The sequence below is a fragment of the Mesoplodon bidens genome, assembly GCF_964165515.1.
Source record: "Mesoplodon bidens genome assembly, chromosome: 8".
Taxonomy (NCBI): Eukaryota; Metazoa; Chordata; class Mammalia; order Artiodactyla; family Ziphiidae; genus Mesoplodon; species Mesoplodon bidens.
In genome coordinates, this window is record NC_138165.1 from 17537477 (window position 1) to 17564596 (window position 27120).

Sequence of the window (27120 nt, forward strand, 5' to 3'; positions counted from 1 at the left end):
TGCTGCACTGTTGAGCAGAGATGATGGGGGCAGAGGAAGACTGAAGAGTTGGGGCATGAGGTAGGGAACAGCTCTTTGAGACAGTTCTCCCTTTCAGGTCCTACTCTCCTCCAGCAAGTGTAACCAGACTTTGTACCCAGAATTTGACTGAGTCCTTCACATTGCTCACACTAAGCTAGGTTCAAGACTTTGTCAGTTTCCCCCAATAATAAACTCAGTTCCAAGTACATTGGAAGATTTATTTTCTTAATATTATGCTTCAGAGCAAAATTTAAATCATCATTTGTCACCACTCACCTCTGTTCTCTCTCCAAAGCCTCTAATCTTTCATTTCTCTTGACTTAAGATCTCTCCTCCTCTCTTTCCTCTCTCTGCCTCTAAAATCCCCTCAGTTGCACAGAGCAATTTAGTTCTGGCCTCAAATTTAATCCATTCAACAAAACAAAAGCCTAACAATTGGCCTAAAATGATATCTACAGTTCTTCAAGCATGCTTTGGAGCCTCTGGCATGATCATGGTTTGGTTATTATTTTCACCTTCATTAAAATTCTTATAAAAATTTTAATTTTCTACTACCATCAGGATATTTTTTAAAAACTTCATCACTGAACCTACAACCTACCTTTGTAATAAGAAAATCATCATATGAGTTACTGTTAAGTTAGATGCTTTCTTATTTTTAACATAATTTATTTGAAATGAATATATAATAATATTATAGTCAAACAGATTTATTTAAAATCATTTATCGACAGAAAACCTTATAGATTTTCTCAAAAGGAAACAAAAGTTTTCTAAAAATAGGTCTTATATCATTGCTTCAAAAATTAAAAAACAAAACTGGATGTCTTTCCCACCAGAAGTAAAGGAAACATTTAAAATTGATGAAAAGCATTAAAATTTTAAAAGATCAAATTTACATTATAATTAGCATAACATTTTAATAGATTGTGATAGGTTCACTAATTAAATCTTATACGTTATTATTTGTATTTGAACTATCTTAAAATGCAATATTGTGTATTATATATAATAAGTGATTTTTGTAATTATGTTGGTATTAATGCTAAACAGAATGCAAATTCATATTCCACTAAGTACATATTTATATGCCAGGCAATGTGCTGGGTTCTGTCACAGTCATTATCCTATTTAATTAGCCAAACAACTTTATGATGTAGGTATTATTGCCATTTACCACTGTGAAAACTGAGGTCTAAGGGAGGTAAGTAAGCCACCCAAATCAAAGGTTTGCACATGTGCTACAAATGAATCTTTCTCATTTCTTTTCACAGTTTCATGTAATACACTGAAAATAGCAATATGCCAAGAGCAAACCCATAAAGAGGAAAAAATTTCTTTGAAACCTTACTCAAGACTAGCATAATTGCTTCATCAAACCTTCTGTCTAATCCCAACATAACTGATCCTATGAGCTTTCAAATATTCAAGTTATATCTTATAGACATTATTCTTTTAAAATGTTGAAAAATTATGAATTTGGGAGTGAAATTTTACATCCTTTATTGATTTGCCCATTGGTCATTTATACAAACATTTATTATAGCAAATCTACAAGGGAAGAATTGTAGTCTGATAAAACTGAGGCTCAATGAGGCTAAATTATTGGTCTAAATTCACACAATCAGTCTTTGAAAAGGCTGGGATTTGTGCCTAGTTTCTGTAAATTCAAAGCCAGTAACCTTCTGGATAGTTTCTAGATCATCATCTAGAAGTTATTTGTGACTGGTTGGTTTATTTACATTTTCCAAATTATTCCAGAGCAGAAGGCTTGCTGGAACTGTTTCTTGATGAACTTGTAATAATTGCAGAATTTAGGGGCATTTTAAATGATATTTCTCCAGTGTGTGTGAATTCCTCACCTATATTTGCATGGACAATAAAGCTTGGAAAGAATGTGAAGATTCAGGCTTGCTTTCCCTAGTGATTATCGTTTGGCTCAGTGATGATGAAGAAATGTTTTCCCCGAGGGTAGGAGGACTACAACAAGCAGAAATCTGGGCTGGTAAGAAGATGAGTGGAAGGAAGATGTGGTCCTTACTCAACTTGGAAGTGAAGGTGGTCTCTGAAGCTGGTTTATCTTGGGGCAACTTTGATATTTTATTCATAGTTGGAGGTAGTCAGGATATAAGAAGTTATTTCCAGAAGATTCTACTGCTCCTCTCCATCCATCTTATTTTGGTGATCATTTTGCAGTGTATACAATATTGAATTATTATGTTACACACCCAAAACTAATATATAAACTAATATATATGTAAATTATACCTCACTTAAAAAAATACATCCTATTAGATTCTGAGAGTGTCTACTTTAGTTGAAATCAACTAGAATTGAGCTCCCTGGGAATCCAGGCTTTTTAGGCAGCAATTCAAATGCAGAAAAAAATAAGTTGAATTAGAAAAAAAAGGAATCATCTCAGGATCACCACTGATGAATAAAAAAATTCACAAAAGTTTTCAGGAACAAAATAAAATATATTTAAAATTAAGAAAAATGTATCAATTATATTTATCTTGATAATTTTACCACAATAATTCCTACAAACATAGCTGATTATAAATGCTGATTACAATTTAGTTTTTCACAACTTCTTTTTATAGCCTATTCTCTAGATTGTTGAAATAAGTACCTTTTTATTCAGAAGCAAAAACCAGTTCACAGAAATGTTAAGTTTTCCTGATCAGTAAACATCTTTAAGTAAAACCTCATGCCTGGTAACAGCTCTAATTTGACCAAAAGACCTGGAGATTTCAGTCTACTTGCTGGAAATCTATGCGGCCCTGTGAGAGAAAGGGGATCCATTTCTGCAGATTGTTTAATTGGTGTCGCAAACCACATAAGTAACAGCTACAAATTCCTTAGTTGACCTGGCTCAGCTGCTATGACCACATCAGCATCTTTATGTTTTCAAATATCTGTTTAAGTGGCATTTTGTAGCATTTCTCTTTACTAACATGGTGAGTGTCAATAAATTTTCTTTGATCAGCTAATCCCTAAGTTTGTCATTTCTGCAATAAAGTTTATCCATACATTTTCACTTTGGATATCCCCTTTCCAAAACACCAAAAAGGTAATGTGACTTTCATAAACTTAATTTATCTTTTATATTAATTCTACCATTTGTCTTGCTGAGCAAATGCTTTAATAATTTTCTGCCATTAAAAAATGATTTATAAAAGTTTTAAGGGACAGATATCTCTGAAAAAATGTCTATATTTTAGTAAGTGTGAACAACAGGGGAAAAATGCCTTAATATATTGTTTTTTGTGAGATTTGAGAATGACTTGTCCAATGTATAATTCAGTTTAAGGTTAGCCAAGGTATTTTCCTCCTGAAAAGTTTATTTTTTTGAGAATTGCTCTTCTACCCCTTCTTTAATGTGATCCCCTAATAGTTGACCTAATGGTTATGGTACTAGGCTAGTAGGAACACCCCAATAATTAATTAGCTGACACTGGCTGGTGTCTAATATTGAAGAATGTATTTTCACAAAGAAGTTTATTTATTCTTACTCTCTGACTCTGCCTTCAGGAGAAAAAAAAAGGCTATCATTTACCAATCAGATGTGATTTCAAATATAAGGCAGATAATTATACTGAGGAAAGACAAAAAAACATAGCAGGTATTAAATTACACCCAAGAAGGCTGCATAGTAGAGTATAGAACCCTGGAAATGGACTATCTTATTTGATCCTGTTCCCATCACTTATTTGCTATGTAATCAAACAAGTTATTTAATCTGTTTCAGTTTGCTGATTTCTAAAGTGAGGATCACAAAAATAGCTGCTGTGAGAATTAAATGAGTAAATGCTTGCCAAGTTTTTAGAATTTAGTGTTTTATACTATAATTCTTATTATTCTCTTGCACTCACATATATGTCTCCAAACTATATGGAGATCTTATAGAAGGCTTCCTTAAAGAAATATACTATGGAAAAACAGTACCTGCTCATAAAAATTTTGATATGAGTTTATGCTTAACTCATGAGAAAATATGCAGTGGATCAATTCCATCAGTCAACTGAGTGAATTGCTGTACGGTAAATTTATCGTAACTCTTCTGTCAACTTTCATTCTTAGCTTAATCCATCAAGATAGCCTATAGAGTATATCTCCCAAATATCTCTCAGATCCATACAGTTTTCTGCATGAGTGAATGAAGGAATGGAATTGGCTTATTCTGGATATCTGGTAGAGTTACCCAATTTACAGAGCTGAAATGAACCACCTTTATCCAAATACTTTCTGTTGAGGACTCTACCACTTAAGACACTTGCCTTTACTTTTTCTTGGCGTAGAACCCTTTAGGAAAAGAGAACAATTCTAAAAAAGAGTATTCTTCAGACCTAAATGCTTTCAAAAAGAAGAAATTTTAGCTAATCCAGCAAACTTGGTTTGTGGCAATTCACTTCTTTCCCAAAAGAATATTTTACCATCGTAGTTATTATCCCCTAAAGTATGCCTAAATTTAGGCCTTCTATGCAGCCCAAACTTTTCATTTCTGAGTTTACTCCTTCTTGGACTGTTGTTCATACTTTGCCTAACATAATTTTCCCTTGTTAACTATAGGAATCTAGGAAATTCCCAGAAATCATGCAAAAAAATGTTTATAGCTGAAGTCTTTGACCTTGCTTAGATATATATATAATTCCTCCGAAGAAATTATGAAAAATGAAGGGGAAAGGAAAAGTGATCCAAGAAATCTCTTCAGGTGAGGGTTAGTATATAAGCCCTCTAGGGAAAATGATGAAAACCTTCAAGAATCTGATGCTCAAACTTTATTTCTATATCATTCTTCAAAACCCAAACTAGGCTAGTTTTTTAGCAAAACAACTTGTAGTGAATGATCTTGGAAGACTTGGACTAATTGTGATTTGTATCAGGAAACTTTTGTGAAGGTTAAGAGAGAAGTTCAGCACAAGAACCCACACAGTAATATTATCTCATTACTCTGGACATGGGATTCTTTCAGAAGGGGTCTGTGTTTCCATATCACCCTTCCATCTGGACTAAGCTTCTGTGCAGGTCTGTTGGTTACAGAAAACCCAGAATCATCAGTAAGAAATAGAAATCTCATCAAATAAAAGAAGTTCACAAAAGTAAGGCAATAGTTTTTTTTTTTTTTGCATCTTTATTGGAGTAAAATTGCTTTACAATGGTGTGTTAGTTTCTGCTTTATAACAAAGTGAATCAGTTATACATATACATATGTTCCCATATCTCTTCCCTCTTGCATCTCCCTCCCTCCCACCCTCCCTATCCCACCCCTCTAGGTGGTCACAAATCACGGAGTTGATCTCCCTGTGTTATGCGGCTGCTTCCCACTAGCTATCTATTTTACGTTTGGTAGTGTATATATGTCCATGCCACTCTCTCACTTTGTCACAGCTTACCCTTCCCCCTCCCCATATCCTCAAGTCCATTCTCTAGTAGGTCTGTGTCTTTATTCCTGTCTTACACCTAGGTTCTTCATGACATTTTTTTTTCTTAGATTCCATGTATATGTGTTAGCATACGGTATTTGTCTTTTTCTTTCTGACTTACTTCACTCTGTATGACAGACTCTAGGTCCATCCACCTCACTACAAATAACTCAATTTTGTTTCTTTATATGGCTGAGTAATATTCCATTGTATATATGTGCCACATCTTCCTTATCCATTCATTTGATGATGGACACTTAGGTTGTTTCCATCTTCTGGCTATTGTAAATAGAGCTGCAATGAACATTTTGGTACATGACTCTTTTTGAATTATGGTTTCTCAGGGTATATGCCCAATACTGGGATTGTGGGGTCATACGGTAGTTCTATGTGTAGTTTTTTAAGGAACCTCCATACTGTTCTCCATAGTGGCTGTACCAATTCACATTCCCACCAGCAGTGCAAGAGTGTTCCCTTTTCTCCACACCCTCTCCAGCATTTATTGTTTGTAGATTTTTTGATGATGGCCATTCTGACCGATGTGAGATGATATCGCATTGTAGTTTTGATTTACATTTCTCTAATGATTAATGATGTTGAGCATTCTTTCATGTGTTTGTTGGCACTCTGTATATCTTCTTTGGAGAAATGTCTATTTAGGTCTTCTACCCATTTTTGGATTGGGTTGTTTGTTTTTTTGTTATTGAGCTGCATGAGCTGTTTCTAAATTTTGGAGATTAATCCTTTGTTAGTTGCTTCATTTGCAAATATTTCCTCTCATTCTGAGGGTTGTCTTTTCATCTTCTTTATGGTTTCCTTTGCTGTGCAAAAGCTTTGAAGTTTCATTAGGTCCCATTTGTTTATTTTTGTTTTTATTTCCATTTCTCTAGGAGGTGAGTCAAAAAGGATCTTGCTGTGATTTATGTCATAGGATGTTCTGCCTATGTTTTCTTCTAAGAGTTTGATAGTTTCTGGCCTTACATTTAGGTCTTTAATCCATTTTGAGCTTATTTTTGTGTATGGTGTTAGGGAGTGTTCTAATCTCATACTTTTACATGTACCTGTCCAGTTTTCCCAGCACCACTTATTGAAGAGGCTGTCCTTTCTCCACTGTACATTCCTGCCTCCTTTATCAAAGATAAGGTGACAATATGTGTGTCGGCTTATCTCTGGGCTTTCTATCCTGTTCCATTGATCTATATTTCTGTTTTTGTGCCAGTACCATACTGTCTTGATTGCTGTAGCTTTGTAGTATGAAGTCAGGGAGCCTCATTCCTCCAGCTCCGTTTTTCATTCTCAAGTTTGCTTTGGCCGTTCAGGGTCCTTTGTGTTTCCATACAAATTGTGAAATTTTTTGTTCTAGTTCTGTGAAAAATGCCAGTGATAGTTTGATAGGGATTGCATTGAATCTGTAGATTGCTTTAGGTCGTAGAGTCATTTTCACAATGTTGATTCTTCCAATCCAAGAACATGGTATATCTCTCCATCTATTTGTATCATCTTTAATTTCTTTCATCAGGGTCTTATAATTTTCTGCATACAGGTCTTTTGTCTCCTTAGGTAGGTTTATTCCTAGATATTTTATTCTTTTTGTTGCAATGGTAAATGGGAGTGTTTTATTGATTTCACTTTCAGATTTTTCATCATTAATGTATAGGAATGCCAGAGATTTCTGTGCATTAATTTTGTATCATGCTACTTTACCAAATTCATTGATTAGCTCTAGTAGTTTTCTGGTAGCATCTTTAGGATTCTCTATGTATAGTATCATGTCATCTGCAAACAGTGACAGCTTTACTTCTTCTTTTCCAATTTGGATTCCTTTTATTTCCTTTTCTTCTCTGATTGCTGTGGCTAAAACTTCCAAAACTATGTTGAATAAGAGTGGTGAGAGTGGGCAACCTTGTCTTGTTCCTGATCTTAGTGGAAATGCTTTCAGTTTTCCACCATTGAGGATGATGCTGGCTGTGGGTTTGTCATATATGGTCTTTATTATATTGAGGAAAGTTCCCTCTATGCCTACTTTCTGGAGGGTTTTTATCATAAATCGGTGTTGAATTTTGTCGAAAGCTTTCTCCGCATCTATTAAGATGACCATATGGTTTTTCTCCTTCAATTTGTTAATATGGTGTATCACACTGATTGATTTGCGTATATTGAAGAATCCTTGCATTTCTGGAATAAACTCCACCTGATCATGGTGTATGATCCTCTTATTGTGCTGTTGGATTCTGTTTGCTAGTATTTTATTGAGAATTTTTGCATCTACGCTCATCAGTGATATTGGCCTGTAGTTTTCTTTCTTTGTGACATCCTTGTCTGGTTTTGGTATCAGGGTGATGGTGGCCTCATAGAAGGAGTTTGGGAGTGTTCCTCCCTCTGTTATATTTTGGAAGAGTTTGAGAAGGATAGGTGTTAGCTCTTCTCTAAATGTTTGATAGAATTTGCCTGTGAAGACATCTGGTCCTGGGCTTTTGTTGGTTGGAAGATTTTTAATCACAGTTTCAATTTCAGTGCTTGTGATTGGTCTGTTCATATTTTCTATTTCTTCCTGATTCAGTCTTGGCAGGTTGTGCATTTCTAAGAATTTGTCCATTTCTTCCAGGTTGTCCATTTTATTGGCATAGAGTTGCTTGTAGTAATCTCTCATGATCTTTTGTATATTTGCAGTGTCAGTTGTTACTTCTCCTCTTTCATTTCTAATTATATTGATTTGAGTCTCTTCCCTTTTTTTCTTGATGAGTCTGGCTAATGGTTTATCAATTTTGTTTGTCTTCTCAAAGAACCACCTTTTAGTTTTATTGATCTTTGCTATTGTTTCTTTCATTTCTTTTTCTATTTCTGATCTGATCTTTATGATTACTTCTGCTGACTTTGGGATGTTTTTGTTCTTCTTTCTCTAATTACTTTAGGTGCAAGTTTAGGTTGTTTATTCGAGATGTTTCCTGTTTCTTAAGGTAGGATTGTTTTGCTATAAACTTCCCTCTTAGAACTGCTTTTGCTGCATCCCATAGGCTTTGGGTCGTCGTGTCTCCATTGCCCTTTGTTTCTAGGTATTTTTTGATTTCCTCTTTGATTTCTTCAGTGATCACTTCGTTATTAAGTAGTGTATTGTTTAGCCTTCATGTGTTTGTATTTTTTACAGATCTTTTCCTGTAATTGATATCTAGTCTCATAGCATTGTGGTCGGAAAAGATAATTGATACAATTTCAAATTTCTTAAATTTACCAAGGTTTGTTTTGTGACCCAAGATATGATCTATCTTGGAGATTGTTCCATGAGCACTTGAGAAAAATATGTATTCTGTTGTTTTGGGATGGAATGTCCTATAAGTATCAATTAAGTCTATCTTGTTTAATGTATCATTTAAAACTTGTGTTTCCTTATTTATTTTCATTTTGGATGATCTGTCCATTGGTGAAAGTGGGGTGTTAAAGTCCCCTACTATGAATATGTTACTGTCGATTTCCCCTTTTATGGCTGTTAGTATTTGCCTTATGTATTGAGGTGCTATGTTGGGTGCGTAAATATTTACAATTGTTATATCTTCTTCTTGGATCGGTCCCTTGATCATTATGTAGTGTCCTTCTTTGTCTCTTCTAGTAGTCTTTATTTTAAAGTCTATTTTTTCTGATATGAGAATTGCTACTCCAGCTTTCTTTTGGTTTCCATTTGCATGGAATGTCTTTTTCCATCCCCTCACTTTCAGTCTATATGTGTCTCTAGGTCTGAAGGGGGTCTCTTGTAGACAGCATATATATGGGTTTAGTTTTTGTATCCATTCAGCCAGTCTGTGTCTTTTGGTGGGAGCATTTAATCCATTTACATTTAAGGTAATTGTCGATATGTATGTTCCTATTCCCATTTTCTTAATTGTTTTCGGTTTGTTATTGTAGGTCTTTTCCTTCTCTTGTGTTTCTTGCGTAGGGAAGGTCCTTTAGCATTTGTTGTAAAGCTGGTTTGTTGTTGCTGAATTCTCTTAGCTTTTGCTTGTCTGTGAAGGTTTTAATTTCTCCATCAAATCTGAATGAGATCCTTGCTGGGTAGAGTAATCTTGGTTGTAGGTTTTTCTCCTTCATCACTTTAGATATGTCCTGCCAGTCCCTCTGGCTTGCAGAGTTTCTGCTGAAAGATCAGCTGTTAACCTTATGGGGATTCCCTTGTGTGTTATTTGTTATTTTTCCCTTGTTGCTTTTAATATGTTTTCTTTGTATTTAATTTTTGACAGTTTGATTAATATGTGTCGTGGCGTGTTTCTTCTTGGATTTATCCTGTATGGGACTCTCTGTGCTTCCTGGACTTGATTAACTATTTCCTTTCCCATATTAGGGAAGTTTTCAACTATAATCTCTTCAAATATTTTTTCAGTCCCTTTCTTTTTCTCTTCTTCTTCTGGAACCCCTATGATTTGAATATTGGTGCGTTTAATGTTGTCCCAGAGGTCTCTGAGACTGTCCTCAGTTCTTTTCATTCTTTTTTTCTTTATTCTGCTCAGCAGTAGTTATTTCCAGTATTCTATCTTCCAGGTCACTTATCTGTTCTTCTGCCTCCGTTATTCTGCTATTGATCCCTTCTAGAGTATTTTAAATTTCATTTATTGTGTTGTTCATCGTTGCTTGTTTCATCTTTAGTTCCTCTAGGTCCTTGTTAAATGTTTCTTGCATTTTCTCTATTCTCTTTCCAAGATTTTGGATCATCTTTACTATCATTATTCTGAATTCTTTTTCAGGTAGACTGCCTATTTCCTCTTCATTTGTTAGGTCTGGTGGGTTTTTATCTTGCTATTTCATCTACTGTGTGTGTTTCTGTCTTCTCATTTTGCTTATGTTACTGTGTTTGGGGTCTCCTTTTTGCAGGCTACAGGTTCGTAGTTTCTATTGTTTTTGGTGTCTGTCCCCAGTGGCTAAGGTTGGTTCAGTGGGTTGTGTAGGCTTCCTGGTGGAGGGGACTAGTGCTTGTGTTCTTGTGGATAAGACTGGATCTTGTCTTTCTGGTGGGCAGGTCCACATCTGGTGGTGTGTTTTGGGGTGTCTGTGGACTTATTATGATTTTAGGCAGCCTCTCTGCTAAGGGGTGGTGTTGTGTTCCTGTCTTGCTAGTTGTTTGGCATAGGGTGTCCAGCACTGTAGCTTGCTGGTCATTGAGTGAAGCTGGGTGTTTGTGTTGAGATGGAGATCCCTGGGAGATTTACACTGTTTGATATTACGTGAAGCTGGGAGGTCTCTTGTGGACCAGTGTCCTGAAGTTGACTTTCCCACCTCAGAGCCACAGCACTGACTCCTGGCTGCAGCACCAAGAGCCTTTCATCCACACGGCTCAGAATAAAAGGGAGAAAAAGTAGAAAGAAAGAAAGAAAGAAAGAAAGAAAGAAAGAAAGAAAGAAAGAAAGAGGATAAAAGAAAAGAAAATAAAGATGTTATTAAAATAAAAAATAATTATTAAGAAAAAAAATTTTTTTAATTAAAAAGAAAAAAAAAAAGGACGGATAGAACCCTAGGACAAATGGTGAAAGCAAAGCTATACAGACAAAATCTCACACAGAAGCATACACATGCACACTCACAAAAAGAGGAAAAGGGGAAAAAATAATCTTGCTCTCAAAGTCCACCTCCTCAATTTGGATGATTCCTTGTCTATTCAGGTATTCCACAGATGCAGGGTACATCAAGTTGATTGTGGAGATTTAATCCGCTGCTCCTGAGGCTGCTGGGAGAGATTTCCCTTTCTCTTCTTTGTTCGCACAGCTCCTGGGGCTCGGCTTTGGATTTGGCCCCGCCTCTGCGTGTAGGTCGTGGGAGGGCGTCTGTTCTACGCTCATACAGGACGGGGTTAAAGGAGACGCTGATTCGGGGGCTCTGGCTCACTCAGGCCGGAGGGAGGGAGGGGCACGGAGTGCGGGGCGAGCCTGTGGCGGCAGGGGCCAGCGTGACGTTGCACCAGCGTGAGGCGCGCCGTGCGTTCTCCCGGTGAAGTTGTCCCTGGATCCCGGGACCCTGGCAGTGGCGGGCTGCACAAGCTCCCCAGAAGGTAGGTGTGGATAGTGACCTGTGCTCGCACACAGGCTTCTTGGTGGCGGCAGCAGCAGCCTTAGCGTCTCGTGCCCATCTCTGGGGTCCGCGCTGTTAGCCGCGGCTCACGCCCGTCTCTGGAGCTCCTTTAAGCAGCGCTCTTAATCCCCTCTCCTCGCGCACCGGGAAACAAAGAGGGAAGAAAAAGTCTCTTGCCTCTTCGGCAGCTCCAGACCTTTTCCCGGACTCCCTCCTGGCTAGCTGTGGTGCACTAACCCCGGCTGTGTTCACGCCGCCAGTCCTCTCCCTGCGCTGCGGGTAAGCAGACAAGCCTCTCGGGCTGGCGAGTGCTGGTCGGCACCGATCCCCTTTGCAGGAATCTCTCCACTTTCCCTGTGGCTGCGCTCTTCTCCACGGCTCCGAAGCTTTCCCCCTCCGCCACTCGCAGTCTCCGCCCGCGAAGGGGCTTCCTAGTGTGTAGAAACCTTTCCTCCTTCACAGCTCCCTCCGACTGGTGCAGGTCCTGTCCCTGTTCTTTTGTCTCTGTTTATTCTTTTTTCTTTTGCCCTACCCAGGTACGTGGGGAGTTTCTTGCCTTTTGGGAGGTCTGAGGGCTGCCAGCGTTCAGTAGGTGTTCTGTAGGAGTTGTTCCACGTGTAGATGTATTTCTGATGTATCTGTGGGGCGGAAGGTGATCTCCGTGTCTTACTCTTCTGCCATCTTCGCTGCCGTCTCAAGGCAATAGTTTTGATGTTTTCTTCGATGTAGAGATAATAGAGCACCTACAATTTATTTTAAATGAGTTCATCATGAGAATAATCCTGTTGTATTAGCCATTATAGATTAGAGATAGCACTTCTCCCATAACCCTGACTAAATGTTGTAGATCAGTAAAGTGCTTTGTGACTAATTGCTTAAAGTGCTTTTATTTTAAAGCATGGATTTGCAATTTATAAAGGAGTACTGTAATAGGAGTATTGCATAATGACCAAGAGAAGCAATTTATTCCACTACTAACTTCAACAACTATAAGTAGATAAGGCTCTCTCCACACGTTTCTTCAAAATAGCCCCTCAGCATAACCAGCCTAAGTCAGACAGGAACATGTACATAGGAGAGAAAAAATAGCATGGAAGGCATTTTGTAAGAACACTAGCCTTTCTCATTCCAGGTTAAAGGATAGATGATTATGTGAGATTGATTTCTATTTTGGCTAATTCTTAGACCTTAATTAATGTAGTTACCAACTAAACCCTCTAAGATTTGGTGACTAAAGCTGAATAAGACAGAAAAAACAATTAATTGTTTGGGAATTTGGTATCACCAAGTCAATTTAGTTTATGCATTTGTCAAACAATATGTATAGAATATCATCAGGGGCATCTAAAGCCTCCTAGAGTTTTGGATTATGCATGCCCCCAATATTTTATGAATCTTTTTTCTGTAGTAAGTACCTACTTGCTGAAAATTATGTATTCAACTTGATGAAGATTGTACGTGGTTTTTGTCTCCAAGGGGAAAATGATGAACAAATCCAAAGGAGACATACTTTCCTGATTCTTTCTTCTCTCATCTTCCCTAGATGGAAACTCATACCAAAAAAAATGTGCTCTCTCCACTGAAGAATTTGATCATAAACACTAAAAAATTAGTAATTTGTGATGTTTGCCATCTTAGAGTAGAAACAATTCATTGCTCTTGCTATGCATGAATATGCAAGGTAAACAATGTGTGCAGTTTGTGATCCCTAAGATCTAGAGTGGTTGGTTGGCTATGGTATTACAGGATGGCTAGTCAGAAATCATCGAGACAAAAATGATGGTGGGGTTTTCACATTTACACCTTTTGATTTTTTTAAGCATAGATATTTACCTCAGTCATATATTTATGCTGGATTTTAAATTGAATAACTTCTCATTATTCCTGGAGTCAGAAATTTCTATTATTTCTTCTCCATGGTATGAGAACATGGCAAGAGAACATCTGGGTCCTTCTTGCAGTCCTTCACTTTGAAATCCTCCTGAGTATAGCCCTGTGTGGGTCTTGGGATTTGAGTCTTTCTTAGCCTGTCTTCTACTGCAGGTGTTACTACAGGAAGTAATAGTAAAAAGTGAGTTTTGTTTTGTAGGGAGGGCTGCTTACTATCAAACTACTCATTCTTCTCTGAAAAACTGAAGTTTGAATTTTAGTAGCTTGTCAGAACAGGAAGATTAAAAATGCCGTGTTTTTCAACTTGAATCTTTGCAGTTGCATGTCTCCAGGCAACACAAAATGCATTCACTCTTTCAGATCCAATAGAAACTTGCCCCTGTGGGTCAGGGAGTTAATACTGGGCGACCAGACTATTCAGGTTAGTACATTGAGGTTGAAGGCTCAGCTCTGCTCCTTAGATGGTATGTGATCTCGGGCAATAGAAATTGTTGTCAGGATTAAATGATAAAATATAAGAAGCACCTGGCATAGTTCTTGGCACATGGTAACTATTTCCTTAATATTAACTACTGTTTTTGTAGTTGCTGCTAATATTATTAACAGTAATAAACTTTGCAATTTTTACTCATTAATCTGTATCTTTCTAACAGATAACTTATGATTTAATAAATCAATATGTAACAGCATATTCATGTTAAAATACATGTAGACAGATTATAATAAGAATTTGAAATTTAAAGTTGTTTATGTATTTTATCCTTTTTAAAGGTTTTGTGTAAAGACCTACAGTTTAAAATCTGATCACACCTTCTTCACGTCCATGTTTGGACCCATTTTAAAACACAAGAGCTCAGAACCTTATGGAAAATTGTAGGCCAGAGATTGTGGATAAGTAGGAAGATATATCATGTACATGCCTCATTGATTTTTCTTTCTGACATTATTAAAATTTAGCAATTTGAGAAATAATTTTCTGATAGTATTAGCATTATGTTATAAAATCTCACATTGAAAGTAGAACTTTCAACTATTTTTAATTTTCAAATTGAGTAGAATTGGTGACAAAGCAGTAAAATCAAGAATTGATCTTTTTAGTAGTTACCTAGAGCCACTAAACATGGATGATACTCTATTCTACATGTATAGGAGAGTGAGAATTAATGGCTTATGTTTAGAACAATAACCCTCAGGTTTTTTTTGCAGGATTATCTATCATTAAAACAAGTTCAATTATGTTCAGTATTCTCCATTTAGGCACAAAAGTAGGTTTACATATTGACATATTTAAACATTTTTACTGAAAGCAATTGAAATTTTTTTTTCTTAATCTAGCTTTAAATAGAAAACCCAATTAACTAGAATACTAAAAGCAAAGCCAAAGTGTTCCTATCATTTTACAATTTTTTTCCAAGTTTTAACTTTTAAAACTAGTTTAGATTACCTAAAATTAGTACTCTTTATGTATTTTTTTTCTTATAAAAGATAAAGAAAATGTGAATTTTTGCTGCACCTCTCAGATTCAATTTTCATCCCATCTTTTCCCTGATTGAGAAAGTAGAGAAGACCCATACTGCCTCTCACGTTAAATTGGTTCTAAGAGCCAAATCTTAAAATTTCCGCAACCGTTCTCACCACTCTTTACAGCAGACAGAGTATGACTTGAGTGGTCTTCATTTCACAACCCTAGACCTTCTTTCTCCATTGCTGCCCTCCCAACTTCCCTACCTTCAAAGACAATCAACGCCCTTACTTTCTCACCATCTCCCTGCCACCAGAGCCTGCTTAAAAAAGAAAAAAAAAGATCTGTGATTCAATCAGACAAATTCCATCTGAGAATAAGAGCATTTCAATAGGTGTGAGAGCTTTCCTCTAAAAGAATGACACTGAAGGAGAAACCATTACTTTAGTCAGTGGGCAGGAACTCTGAGTCAAGTTTTCTCAACTGGGCTTCACTTCTTCCTTGGCACATCTTTTTCTTTCCAATCTGCTGCCTTCACTTATATTCCATTCCGCTCTTCCATCTCACCTCCTCACTCCCCTCCTTAGGAGACTATTCCTATCCTCATGCCACCAAAACACATACATCCTATAGACCCAATTTTAGACTGACCTCTTTTAAGAAGACATCTCACTACCTCTCTTCATTGTTTAAACTCTAGTTTCTATGGAACTTTAAGATTTCTGGCTGTTTAATGTGCTATTTGCTCCCCAAGTGGAGTGAAATGTTACAGAATGGCAGATGAATATACATAGAGATCGTGCATTCATTTTCCACAGGTCACCTCTGATCATCTCTGTGCAGGACTCACCACATCTTTAGGTGCTTAATACATGTGTATTGGGATTCATTCACATTGCTAATGTGAATCGGTGTGTTTTGTACTGCTTTAGTTGACCAAAAAATAATTTGCCATTTCTTGATGTGTATCTTATATAACACTTTATGAAATAAGGCATTACTTCCTCTAACTTTACAGGGTTGAAACTAGCACATTTGGAAAGAGGTGGAATTTTTCTTCAGCAGCCTCACCTCTTTTTTTCTTCTCATCTCTCTTGGTATTTAGTGTTCACTCCTTCCTTGGCTTACTGTTACCTTCATGCACACAGCAAAATTTATCCTCAGGCAGAAAATACACAACAGTTTCCTCTCAAGAGGCATTTAAATGAAGAGTATTTTCTCCTGATGTGAAGATTTCTTATTCCCAACCTACAAGGCAAATCATATTATACAGATGTCAAAACACCATTTAGAATCAGAAGCTCCGATTTATCCCACAATACGTTTCTCCAGTAACTATAACTTTCAATCCTAGATCATCAATTCTTTCTAGTTATTGGCAACATAAGCTACATAAATGGACCAAAAATAAAGCTGAATCAACCTAGACAGATCTGCCTGCATGAGGAAATACTGCTATACATAGCAAAGGTAATGTTTTTCTTATGAAGAAATGATAATGCAGTATAACTCAGAAATAGTATTTCTGCTGAAAGGACTACACAAACCAATTTTTGCCAGGTATTTTTCAAACACTATTTGCTGCTTCTTCTAAGTATGGAAAATTAACTGGAGTATTTTTTAAGGGATAATATGGGGGTCTGTCTCCCACACTCTCCCAGGCCATGGTGCCTTGGAGTAGTCAGTCATTCCTTCTGACCATGTGTTCCTCATTTCTAAAGTGGAAATTATGGTGATAGTTTTACTACTCCATGCAGGGATTGTTGGGTCAGATAAGTGAGAAATGTATGAGGGCAAATATAAGCCATTAAATTAAATCAATTATTGTGTTTATAGAAGAAATTATCTTTTTGTTAATTATGAATTCTGCATGTTAGGAAAACACAACAAGCACATCAAATCTGTTATATCTTGGATATTACTATTTAGGACAAAACTAATCTTTGAAAAGAGAATAGATTTAAAGTCTGTGTAAAGAAAAATATTAGTAACTAATAGAATAAATGGCGTATAGATATGGCAGAAATGGTGAAGGTGGTATGCAAATAATTTTAGTTTGGGAAATGGTGAAGCTAGAGGGCAAGATTCTGGTTGGACTTTGTCAGAGAGATTCAGCCACTAGACAGACCTGAAACCTTGGTCAGATGACTCAACCTACATATCAGTTTCTACACTTTGCCGTGAAGATTCAGGTAATTAAGATAAGTGAAGCTCTTAAAATAGTGCCCGCCAGGCTTCCCTGGTGGCGCAGCGGTTGGGAGTCTGCTTGCCGATGCAGAGGACACGGGTTTGTGCCCCGGTCCGGGAGAATCCCGCATGCCGCGGAGTGGCTGGGCCCGTGAGCCTGCGCATCTGGAGCCTGTGCTCCGCGGCGGGAGAGGCCACAACAGTGAGAGGCCCGTGTATAGCAAAAAAAAATTAAATTAAATTAAATTTAAAAAATAGTGCCCGCCACCTAGCAGTTGTTCACAAAGTGTTATTACTGATATATTTTCTTTCTTTTTTTTTAAATTAATTAATTTATTTATATTTTTGGCTGTGTTGGGTCTTCATTTCTGTGCGAGGGCTTTCTCTAGTTGTAGCAAGCGGGGGGCCACTCTTCATCACGGTGCGTGGGCCTCTCACTATCGCGGCCTCTCTTGTTGCAGAGCACAGGCTCCAGACGCACAGGCTCAGTAGTTGTGGCTCACGGGCCTAGTTGCTCCGCGGCATGTGGGATCCTCCCAGACCAGGGCTCGAACCCGTGTCCCCTGCATTAGCAGGCAGACTCTCAACCACTGCGCCACCAGGGAAGCCCCTGATATATTTTCAATTGTATAATAATTTATCCTAGCAGATTACTTTTTAAATACTAGTTCAACAAGACCCATAACTGGACAACTGGAGTCTCTAATACCCAGCTGATCATGTGCCTTACATTATTCCCTGCAAGTATTATTTATATCATCTACAAAGCTAACGTACTATGATTCTAATATAATAATAGTGAGCTCAAATTGCAGGCTAAGATTTAGATTAACTAAATTTAAAGGATTTCTGTTTATTTGTGTAGATCTGTCCCTCCTATGACCTCTATCCCCTCCTTGCACCCCTCTGATTTTACACTGTGTTTATAAAGCAAAAACCATATTTCCATCATTTTACAAATTACTTTTTTCAAATTTCAACATTTAGATGAACACCTAAAAGCTCTTTGAGATGAACAGAATTATTCAAGTTTCCTTCCTTTTACTGCCTGTTTCCTGGCTATCAACCAAGCTTCTATGCACCTGCTTTGAACAAACCCATTGCATTCATTCCTAAGGTGTAGCTTCCTATGTATGGGAACTTGCAAATCTCTTCAGTAAAATGAAATTCCTAGGTCACTTTATGGGTCTTGTTGAAATAATAGTGACTTAAAAGCCAATAATTTTTACTTCAGGTTATCTATTTGTGATCTACACTGAAGGAAATCACTTGATTATTCTGGGCCTGTTTCTTACCCATAAAATAAAGTTAGACTAGATCAAAGATTTTAACCCAGGTTATATAGATAGAGCCTGTACACTTGGAGAGTGATTTTTTTTACTAATCTTTAACTAAAAATTAGGATTTCCTTCGTTTGCAGGCAAAAATACACAGAGTAACATTTGGGGTATTTGTGTTTGTCACCAATAGCAATCATCAATATCTTCATAACATATTTAAATTCATGGGGATACCTTGAAGTATTATTTGATATTATTATTTCAAAATTACTCAGCTGATAGACCTGCAGCTAGACCTTGTTATTTAACTCATTGGTAAAGAAGCACATATATTACTTTATCACATGTTAAGGATTACTTAAAGATGTTGATAATTATATTTTAATAAAAATGAAGTCCCTTGTAATCCCATGTATTTCATTTCATTTATTTATGACTTTTACTTTAAGGAGGTCATACATTTCATCAAACTAAAAGAGGGGACTCTGATTCAAAAATGTTTGGAACCTTGGATTATAGGGATGCTTCTCAAGAAGGTCTTTTACACAGATCACTCTTGGGTCATGAAGATTATCTAACATGATCTGTAATGAATTCAAAAATGCAAATCAGTTCTTCTTTTCTGTCAGAATGATATATCAGAATGATATGGCTTTCTTTTTTTATGAAAGCCTAAGCATTACTTTCAAGTAACCCTTCCAAGTAACCCTTTTTTATGAAAGCCTAAGGGTTACTTCCAAGTAATCCAAGTTAGTTGTAAAGGCTTCTACAACTAAAGATTTATTAACTAAAAGTAATGTGATTTGAATTTGAATTTGAAAATTCAATATTTTCCTAAGCATTGTGGCTGCCATGCGATTGATTGGCCATGTTGTATACCTGTCCCTGAAAACACCTAGAATTTTACAGTTTCAAGGAATTTTTTTTTCCAGTGCTTCAAAAATCTTGTCTTGAATTGGTCATAGTTTTAAATTGCTACTTTTCTAATTGCATGTATGGAATTACTCTTGGATGTAGTCTACGTAACATTTAGGGATTTTTTTTGTAATTGCTGCATTTTAACCATTTGCTATTTTGCTCCTCTTCCACTGTTTTGTTATTGGTGAGTTCTTTATCCACTAGAAGTAAGAGCATTCGATTATTGGTAAAGCTCAGTGTCCTTTGTCCACTGTAAAAGATTCTCAAAACTTTTGAGAAACAGAGATTTGTTACTTACTTATATTCCTTTCTTTTTAATTCAATCTATTTTTTCCACTCTGTTCCATTCTGTTCTATTCTAGTCTATTTTGTTCTGCTATAATCTAGTTATAAGTAACACGACATTAAATCAGAAGTATAAGCCAAGACTAGATGATAAATGTCAGAAACAAATTGACCTGGGAAGCAGAAATTTCACAGAAGATCCAAAAGTCAATAATAGAATGCCTATAACCTTCACCCAGTTCAAACAATTGAAAGGGCCAGGTTGTTGATGGTTAGAATAGGATTTGTGAGGAAGATTTCTTTAATGAGTTCTCTGCTATTGAGAAAGATGTAGAAATGCTTCCCTCTTCACCTCAGATCAAAGGAAGATAGCTTCACCCTTGGAGAGCTTGAAGTTAGGGGGATATTGGGAATGGAATCTAGTTCTTACATGAGAGGTCTAAAAGGTTAGAAGGTGACAGATAAGCTGAAGGACAGGAAGCTGTATAGGTTTCAGCCTTTTTCAAGTAATTGATAGGAATAAAGGCCTAGTGAATGTTCCATGTGAACCAAATGTAACCTACCTATATTTGTAAGCATGATAGGACCTCAGGAGACAGAAGCTGGAGACGTACCAACAAATTTCCAGGGGCTGTGGACATTGTAAAGGAACCAGAGTTTCATATGTCCATACCAAGGTTGTGCAAAGTCTCCAGCCATGGTATTGGCGAGAGGTCCCTGGAGAGCCCGTGAATGTGCTCACAGAATAGAGTCAGCTCTAAACACCTGCCTGGTCTAGTGAGTGCAAAGCCATCCTACAGTAGTACTAGTCATAGAGGAACTTTGCTGCTCTTCTTAGCCTTCTTCTCTCCCTTGCTCCAGCTCAGGAGTCCAAGGTAGTCAGTTGAGGGAGGGCAAACAAGAAATGAAAGAAACATCAATCATGCCCTCCCCCCATCACCACCCTTTCTAAGCTCTGCAACAAACCCAAGGTTGGGAAGAAGTTTTATCTTTGTTTTAAGATTGATTTGTATTATATGTGACCAGACCTAAGACACTGGCATTTTAATGTTATCACACGATGTTTTTATTACCTAAGAATGATTAGAAAAGTCCTGATACTCTCTGAAAGATTGAACTTGGGACAGAAGATAAGTTTCTCCCACTGCATATATTTTAAAGAGAAAGTAAGGGACAAAATAATTTTGCTTTGTGATAATACTCCCTAAGTTCTATATGTTCACTAATTGTATAATTATATAATTGTTGGAGAAATGATCTCAAAATCAATTGGTGCAAAGTTTAATTGTTAGTATATTTTCAATCACATTTCAGATGGAGAGAACATTCTATCATATATGACTGTTTTCTGAAATATCAAGTCATATAGTCATATATAGGCATCATAATTGACTCAAAAATTAATTTCTGCTCATTTTTTATCTTTCTTATATAATAAGACTCTTTTATCTGTACATTTTGCTTTACGTTTCTATTTTTGATAGATTCTCTGCAACCTCTCTAGAAATGTTGGAACATTTTCCATGCTAATTTTTTTCAAGGTTTATATAGAAGCTGAGTGATTCTAAGATTATAAATTCCAATAGTTTGTTTTGGCAGATGATGTCTTATCTTAAACATTACATTCTCTTGTACTCATTTGTTTTAAATTCATAGCAACTAAGCAATGTGTGATAAAAGACACTGAACATCAGAGGGTTTGTTTAAAAGAATTTGTTTCAATTAAAAATATTTGGGGAAAACATGCATAATTTTTATGTTTGATTTAATGCATATTTAAACATGTTTCATCTGTTTCATTTCTGTATTCCCAGATTAATTTGCAACTTTACAAATTTGTATAACCACCAGAAGATGATTTGTTATACTCTATAAATCCACAAGCTGAAAAGAAAATGTTTGGTATCTTTGGAGAAATGTGCCACAGATCCATTGTAAAATCCAGTCTTCAACATTTTCCTAATTGCTTTAGTTTCCTGACCTTATTAGGTTTTTTCCCTCAGACCTATTTTGTTTTTGTTTATTTGTTATTTGTTTGCTTATTTTTTAGGTGAGCCTGATCTTCATAAGAATTCAGAAGATCTAGTAAGTGCCGAAGAAAAACATGCTGAGACACATTCATAGGTTTGAAACACCTTAAAGGCTTCTGTCATTTTAAACATGAGAGGTAATTTTATTTTTTAGATGAGAAATTTATTTCTGAAGTGGATGGTTTGTAAAATATCATTAGAAACAAAGTTATCTTACTTAAATGTCTTCCTGGATTCTTCTTTTAAATCTTTGTTTTCTGGAGCAAAACATTAACAGGTAAGCTTTAAATATTTAACTTTTAAATTTACCTTTTCAAAGGATTCTTGACTTATTCATCCATAAAAATTATATTTACTGAGGCCTTTTAGTCCTTTAAAAATAATAAGCTATATCCTATGGGGAGGTTTAATCCTAGTTTCTTCCACTATTCCATAAAAGAAATATGAATGTTTTATACCAATTTCCTTTTCTACATCATGTAGGAAATATGAATGTTTACACTGAGTGATAATAACAAAGCAAGTACATATTATGAAACAACATCAATATTTGCTAAAATCCGTGGACATTTGCATCAATGATTCCCTTTTTAAAAATTCAGCTTCTACAACCTAAGTGTCCATCAACAGATGAATGGATAAAGAAGATGTGGCACATATATACAATGGAATATAACTCAGCCATAAAAAGAAACGAAATTGAGTTATTTGTAGTGAGGTGGATGGACCTAGAGACTGTCATACAGAGTGAAGTAAGTCAGAAAGAGAAAAACAAATACCGTATGCTAACACAAATATATGGAATCTTAAAAAAAAAATGGTTCTGAAGAACCTAGGGGCAGGACAGGAATAAAGACGCAGACGTAGAGAATGGACTTGAGGATATGGGGAGGGGGAAGGCTAAGCTGGGACGAAGTGAGAGAGAGGCATGGACATATATACACTACCAAATGTAAAATAGATAGCTAGTGGGAAGCAGCTGCATAGCACAGGGAGATCAGCTCGGTGCTTTGTGTCCACCTAGAGTGGTGGGATAGGGAGGGTGGGAGGGAGACCCAAGAGGGAGGAGATATGGGGATATATGTATATGTATAGCTGATTCACTTTGTTATACAGCAGAAGCTAATACACCATTGTAAAGCAATTATACTCCAATAAAGATGTTTAAAAGAAAAATCAGCTTCTAGGGCTCACCTTTGATCTACCAAATTACCAACTCTGGGAGTGATGCCTTAGGAATCTGAATTTTTAATAATTCAGTCTACTGCTACTTCTGTACACTAAATTTGAGAACCATTGTCTTGGACCAACAGAGAAGGTGCAGGCAGTTAGAAGGAAGTTAAAAGGGAGGAATGTGTTTCTTATAGTAGAATATCTTAGTATCTCCTTAAAAAATATATAAAAATGAGTCCTGCTGTCTTGTACCTTGACGGTAGGGACAAGAGAAAATGCTGCAGGTACCACGTCAAGCCTTTGATATACTATCAGTAGCTCCTTAAATGTTGTTTTAGATATGACACAGTTAAAATGTGATTAGCTTTTAAGATGATTCATTTCTCAGTATTCTTGAGTTAGTTGTAAGACTCTTTAATTAATAATAATAGTTTCATTAATAGCAACTATCAGTGTCAGACACTGTGATGAACATCTCATACTTATTATCTCATTTAGTCCTATCAACAATTCCAGAGTTAGTGACTGTGATTACTATTTTACATAGGGATTGTAAATAGAAATCAAGCCACAAAGTTGATGGAAATTTTAAAAACCAGCTCTGTATTAAACAATTTAAAGATATTGTCTCATATTAGCTACAGCAATTTTTCTGCGTACCCTCCATCCAAACTTTAAAGATACATAAATACACACATATACGCATGCACTCACGCATGCACACACAGAAGAGACAGGAAGAATTCCAACTGATTTAAAGAATATCTATTATCTACTGATAAATCCCTTATTTTTACAAGCTATATGAAGTCCAACGTGAAATTGCCATTCAGTGATTGATGCCTATATATGACTAAAACATGATCTTCATTTTCATTTGGATTTTATTTCAGGATAATGAGAACAGCACTAAAATATCCTAAATCCTCAATTTTCCACAAACCTATATTCTCCTCTTTCAACACACACTTGGAAACAGGCCATTTTACGGACTCATATAAGAGAAGAACATAAATTCTGAACTAGTAATTCTAGCCAAATAAATACACTCAAAGTTGCTACCAGAGATTTTGGCCAGTGCTTCTGCCATTGCTCTTCCTCCACAATTTGGCCTTCTTCAATCAAGCCAGAGACGTTTTTAAGACAAAAGTTGGACAGTTTTAATTTTTCATCAGGTTGAACCCAGTTATTGCATAGGCAACTATGCAATATTTGTGCAGAAGATGAGGCATTTTAAAATTTTACTTTCTTGCTTTGTTTTATACAGAGTGCTATAACTACAGTAAATTTTTCAAGATGTTAAGTAAAAGGAAAGCAAAAACAAAATTATAGAAAAATATTTTTTGCAGCTCTGAGGCTATTTAGATTGTCCTTGTTATTTTAAATACATGGGAACAAAGTGAGAGCCAGGGCTGCTCAGAAGCTGTGGTTGAAGTCCTATGACAACAATGGAGCATCAGAGCCCTGGCTCTGTGACCTGATGAACTCTTCATTGTAACTCTCAAGCTGGGAAACCACAGTGAAACCTGCCCCTGAAAGCAGTGGACCAGCCTGCATCCATCCCTGTGATTTCAAAGCACTAATGCATCACCTACATGGGTGTCATCACAATGCAAGTCACGCATTACCTACGATCCAAGATGACAAGAACCTCCAGCCATTGTTGGAGACAGACACTAGAACTGAGAATGGAATTTGCCTTCTGGGGTGTTGATCCCATCAGGATGTAACAAAATATATCACAGGCCAAGGGATAAGTGACAAGAAGTGTGTGTGTGTGCGTGTCTGTGTGTGTATTCAAAAATGTCTATGAAAATGGAATCCCACACTTTTCTGTACAGATAATGTTATTTGACGTGAGTTTATAATTTTACCACACAGAAACAAACTGCAACCCTTGGAGACTCTGCTTCCTTGTCATGTTTTGCCTGAGCATGTGCAGAGCCTTGCCTTTGCTCCAAACTGAAGAGCTACATTTATTTGTTATTAGCTGACAAGAAAGGTCAAGCACAAGTAGGTGTTGTAAATTTTCACTGTACAAACTCTTCAATGATTGTGAGACTAAGCAAATTTGTCTTTGTGAATGGTAGAATTGGGTGGAAAAAATTAAGCGTAGCCATCAAGTAAAGAATAAAGTGAAGGTGGGTTGTCCATCCTAATGAGTTTTCTGTTGCACATGCTTCTTCCCTGGGTTCCACAATGCTAAGCAATATTTTAGAAATGGATGCAATCACAAGCAAAATTTTAAGTCTAAGTGTGGGATTTTATAACTCACAATTTAGATCTCTTTTCATGTGTAAGCCATATTCTATATGCATATTAGGTATGCATTTTAATTTAAGATATATTTGTGCATAGACTGTGTATAAGATGCTTTTAAATGTTCTGTGAATAAGTTCCTTAGATTTTGTTTCACCTGAAGCATATGTAGAACACAGCTAAATAATTGAATTGTATCATAGACATTATAATGCAATTGATATTTTAAATGTAAGCAGTAAAGATTGATCTATACTGATGTGTTGGGGGAAATTTATAGATATGTACATCATGGTGACTTTTTGTCCTACAACGGATTTCTTATTTCTATTTATGGAGAAACTGCAACTACTGCTTTTAATGTCTTTTTTAAGGTAGCTATTTACAAGCTAGAAAATATTCTGCATTTAAGATTAGAATATGACTGTCAGGGAAGTCTAGTTACTATTGTTCCTATTTGAGCCAGGTGTCTCTCAGTAAAGCTATAGAGTCTCTCAACAGAGAAATAAATTGAAACACTGCTTCTTAATTGTCATAAGAAACATGTCCACTTTGTTCCTATTAATACTTTAAGATATATAGACTATTACTAAAAAAATAGAGGAATATAATGAAGTCATTATTTTCTGTATATGGGGTTTAACCTAATTTTCCAGGTTATGTAATTTATAAAGCGCTGTGACGGAACTTCCAGGGGAGTGGAGAAAACTCGCTCCATCTCTTCAGAAGAGTTGTCGCTCTATTGATGCACTTTTTTCCCCCTAATCTCCCTCCCTCACTCCCTCTTTTGCTCCTTCCCCTCCCTTCTCTCCTGCCCTCCTTTGTATCTTCCTTATTCCTTCCTTCCTGTCTCTCTCTAAGACAGGCAGTAACTCATGTTAATTAGCGGGAAGTCAGAGCAGAGGGTACCAGTGCCCATCCCTTCTGCCAACATCAATGTTGATTCCATCCTAAAGAGAGGGATGGATGAATTCGGCTGCTGAGCCTTAAATGGCCTGCTTAGCATGTGTATCCTCAGCTACTCAACATATATCTAACAATTTCATATGCCTTTTTATTTAGCTGGTATCTCTTTTATTTAATTTTTAACATGACAAGCTACAATTCTTGTGTTTTTATTCTGCTGTAATTCTCTGTATTTCCTATTGTATATGATTGTTAAATAAATCATACTTGAGGGAAAGTATCATGAACCATTTGGTGGCTGATGTAATTCAATTTGGTGGGGCATTGAAAAGTTGGCAAAATCAGGGAAAACCAGAAGTACACCATCTTGAAAGTTGATATGAGTTCAATCAGAAAGTGATTTTTGCTCTATGAAAGAAATGTTCACTGAGCATTTATTATTGCACGTATTATTTGCATACTCCTGGCTAGATGCATGGCACATATAGGATTCTGGAAACCTGAATCTTTCCTCTAGAAATTTCCTATTTTATAAAGGAGATAATCTATACACATGAATAACTAAAATGCCACATATGTAAGTAGCCAGGTGCAAGTAAAATGTACCTCCGGGTATTAAAGGAGGTAAAACCTGCCTCCATCTTCAGGGCTTCCAAGAAGACTTCTTGGAATGGATGGCACATGAGTTGATGTTTCAGTAACAAATAATAAACAAAAGCTCATATTCATTGCCTATTTTCTATGTACAGGCTCCAGGTAAACACTTAACAAATATTATCTCTAATCCTCAATAATCCAGCAAAATGGGTATCAATATGAGTAAGGAAACGAAGTCTCAGAGAAAGAGCCTTGTCTAAAGCCATGTGGGTCTCAAGCAGCAGATTCCAGACTGGAATTGGTCCTAGAACGCTGACACCAAAGACCTCTTTTTCTTTCTACTACATCTGTGTAGGATGGGACAGAACACAGTGGAAAGGACAGCTCTGTGAAGAAGGACAATGTGAATAAGGTAATACCAGAGAATAATAAAGAAGCAAAGAGTGTCAAGTCAAGGTGAAGACCTAGAGAGTTCTAATTAACTGAATTAAGAGTAATCGACACAATATGTGTCACCTCTCAGGCTGTGTCTCTGTGATGCTAAAGCATCTGATGAAAATATAAAAATTTATCTAGTCAGCAGATACATGACACTTAACTGAACTTTTTACTTTAAATGTGATTCCATGATAAGTTTT

At 36.4% G+C, this 27120-nt stretch overlaps 1 protein-coding gene across 6 annotated transcripts in view; it reads left to right on the forward strand.

Moving 5' to 3' along the window:
• Positions 1–26131, forward strand: part of PDE1A (phosphodiesterase 1A) — a 349377-nt gene extending 323246 nt beyond the window's left edge. For all 6 annotated transcript variants that reach the window (XM_081241969.1, XM_081241972.1, XM_081241970.1 and 3 more), the window contains 2 exons: positions 21568–21684; positions 23614–26131. In XM_081241969.1, coding sequence (XP_081098095.1) covers positions 21568–21641 — 74 coding nt within the window. In that variant the 3' untranslated portion in view covers positions 21642–21684; positions 23614–26131. The remainder of the gene's footprint in view (positions 1–21567; positions 21685–23613) is intronic.
• The last annotated feature ends 989 nt before the right edge of the window (positions 26132–27120 follow it).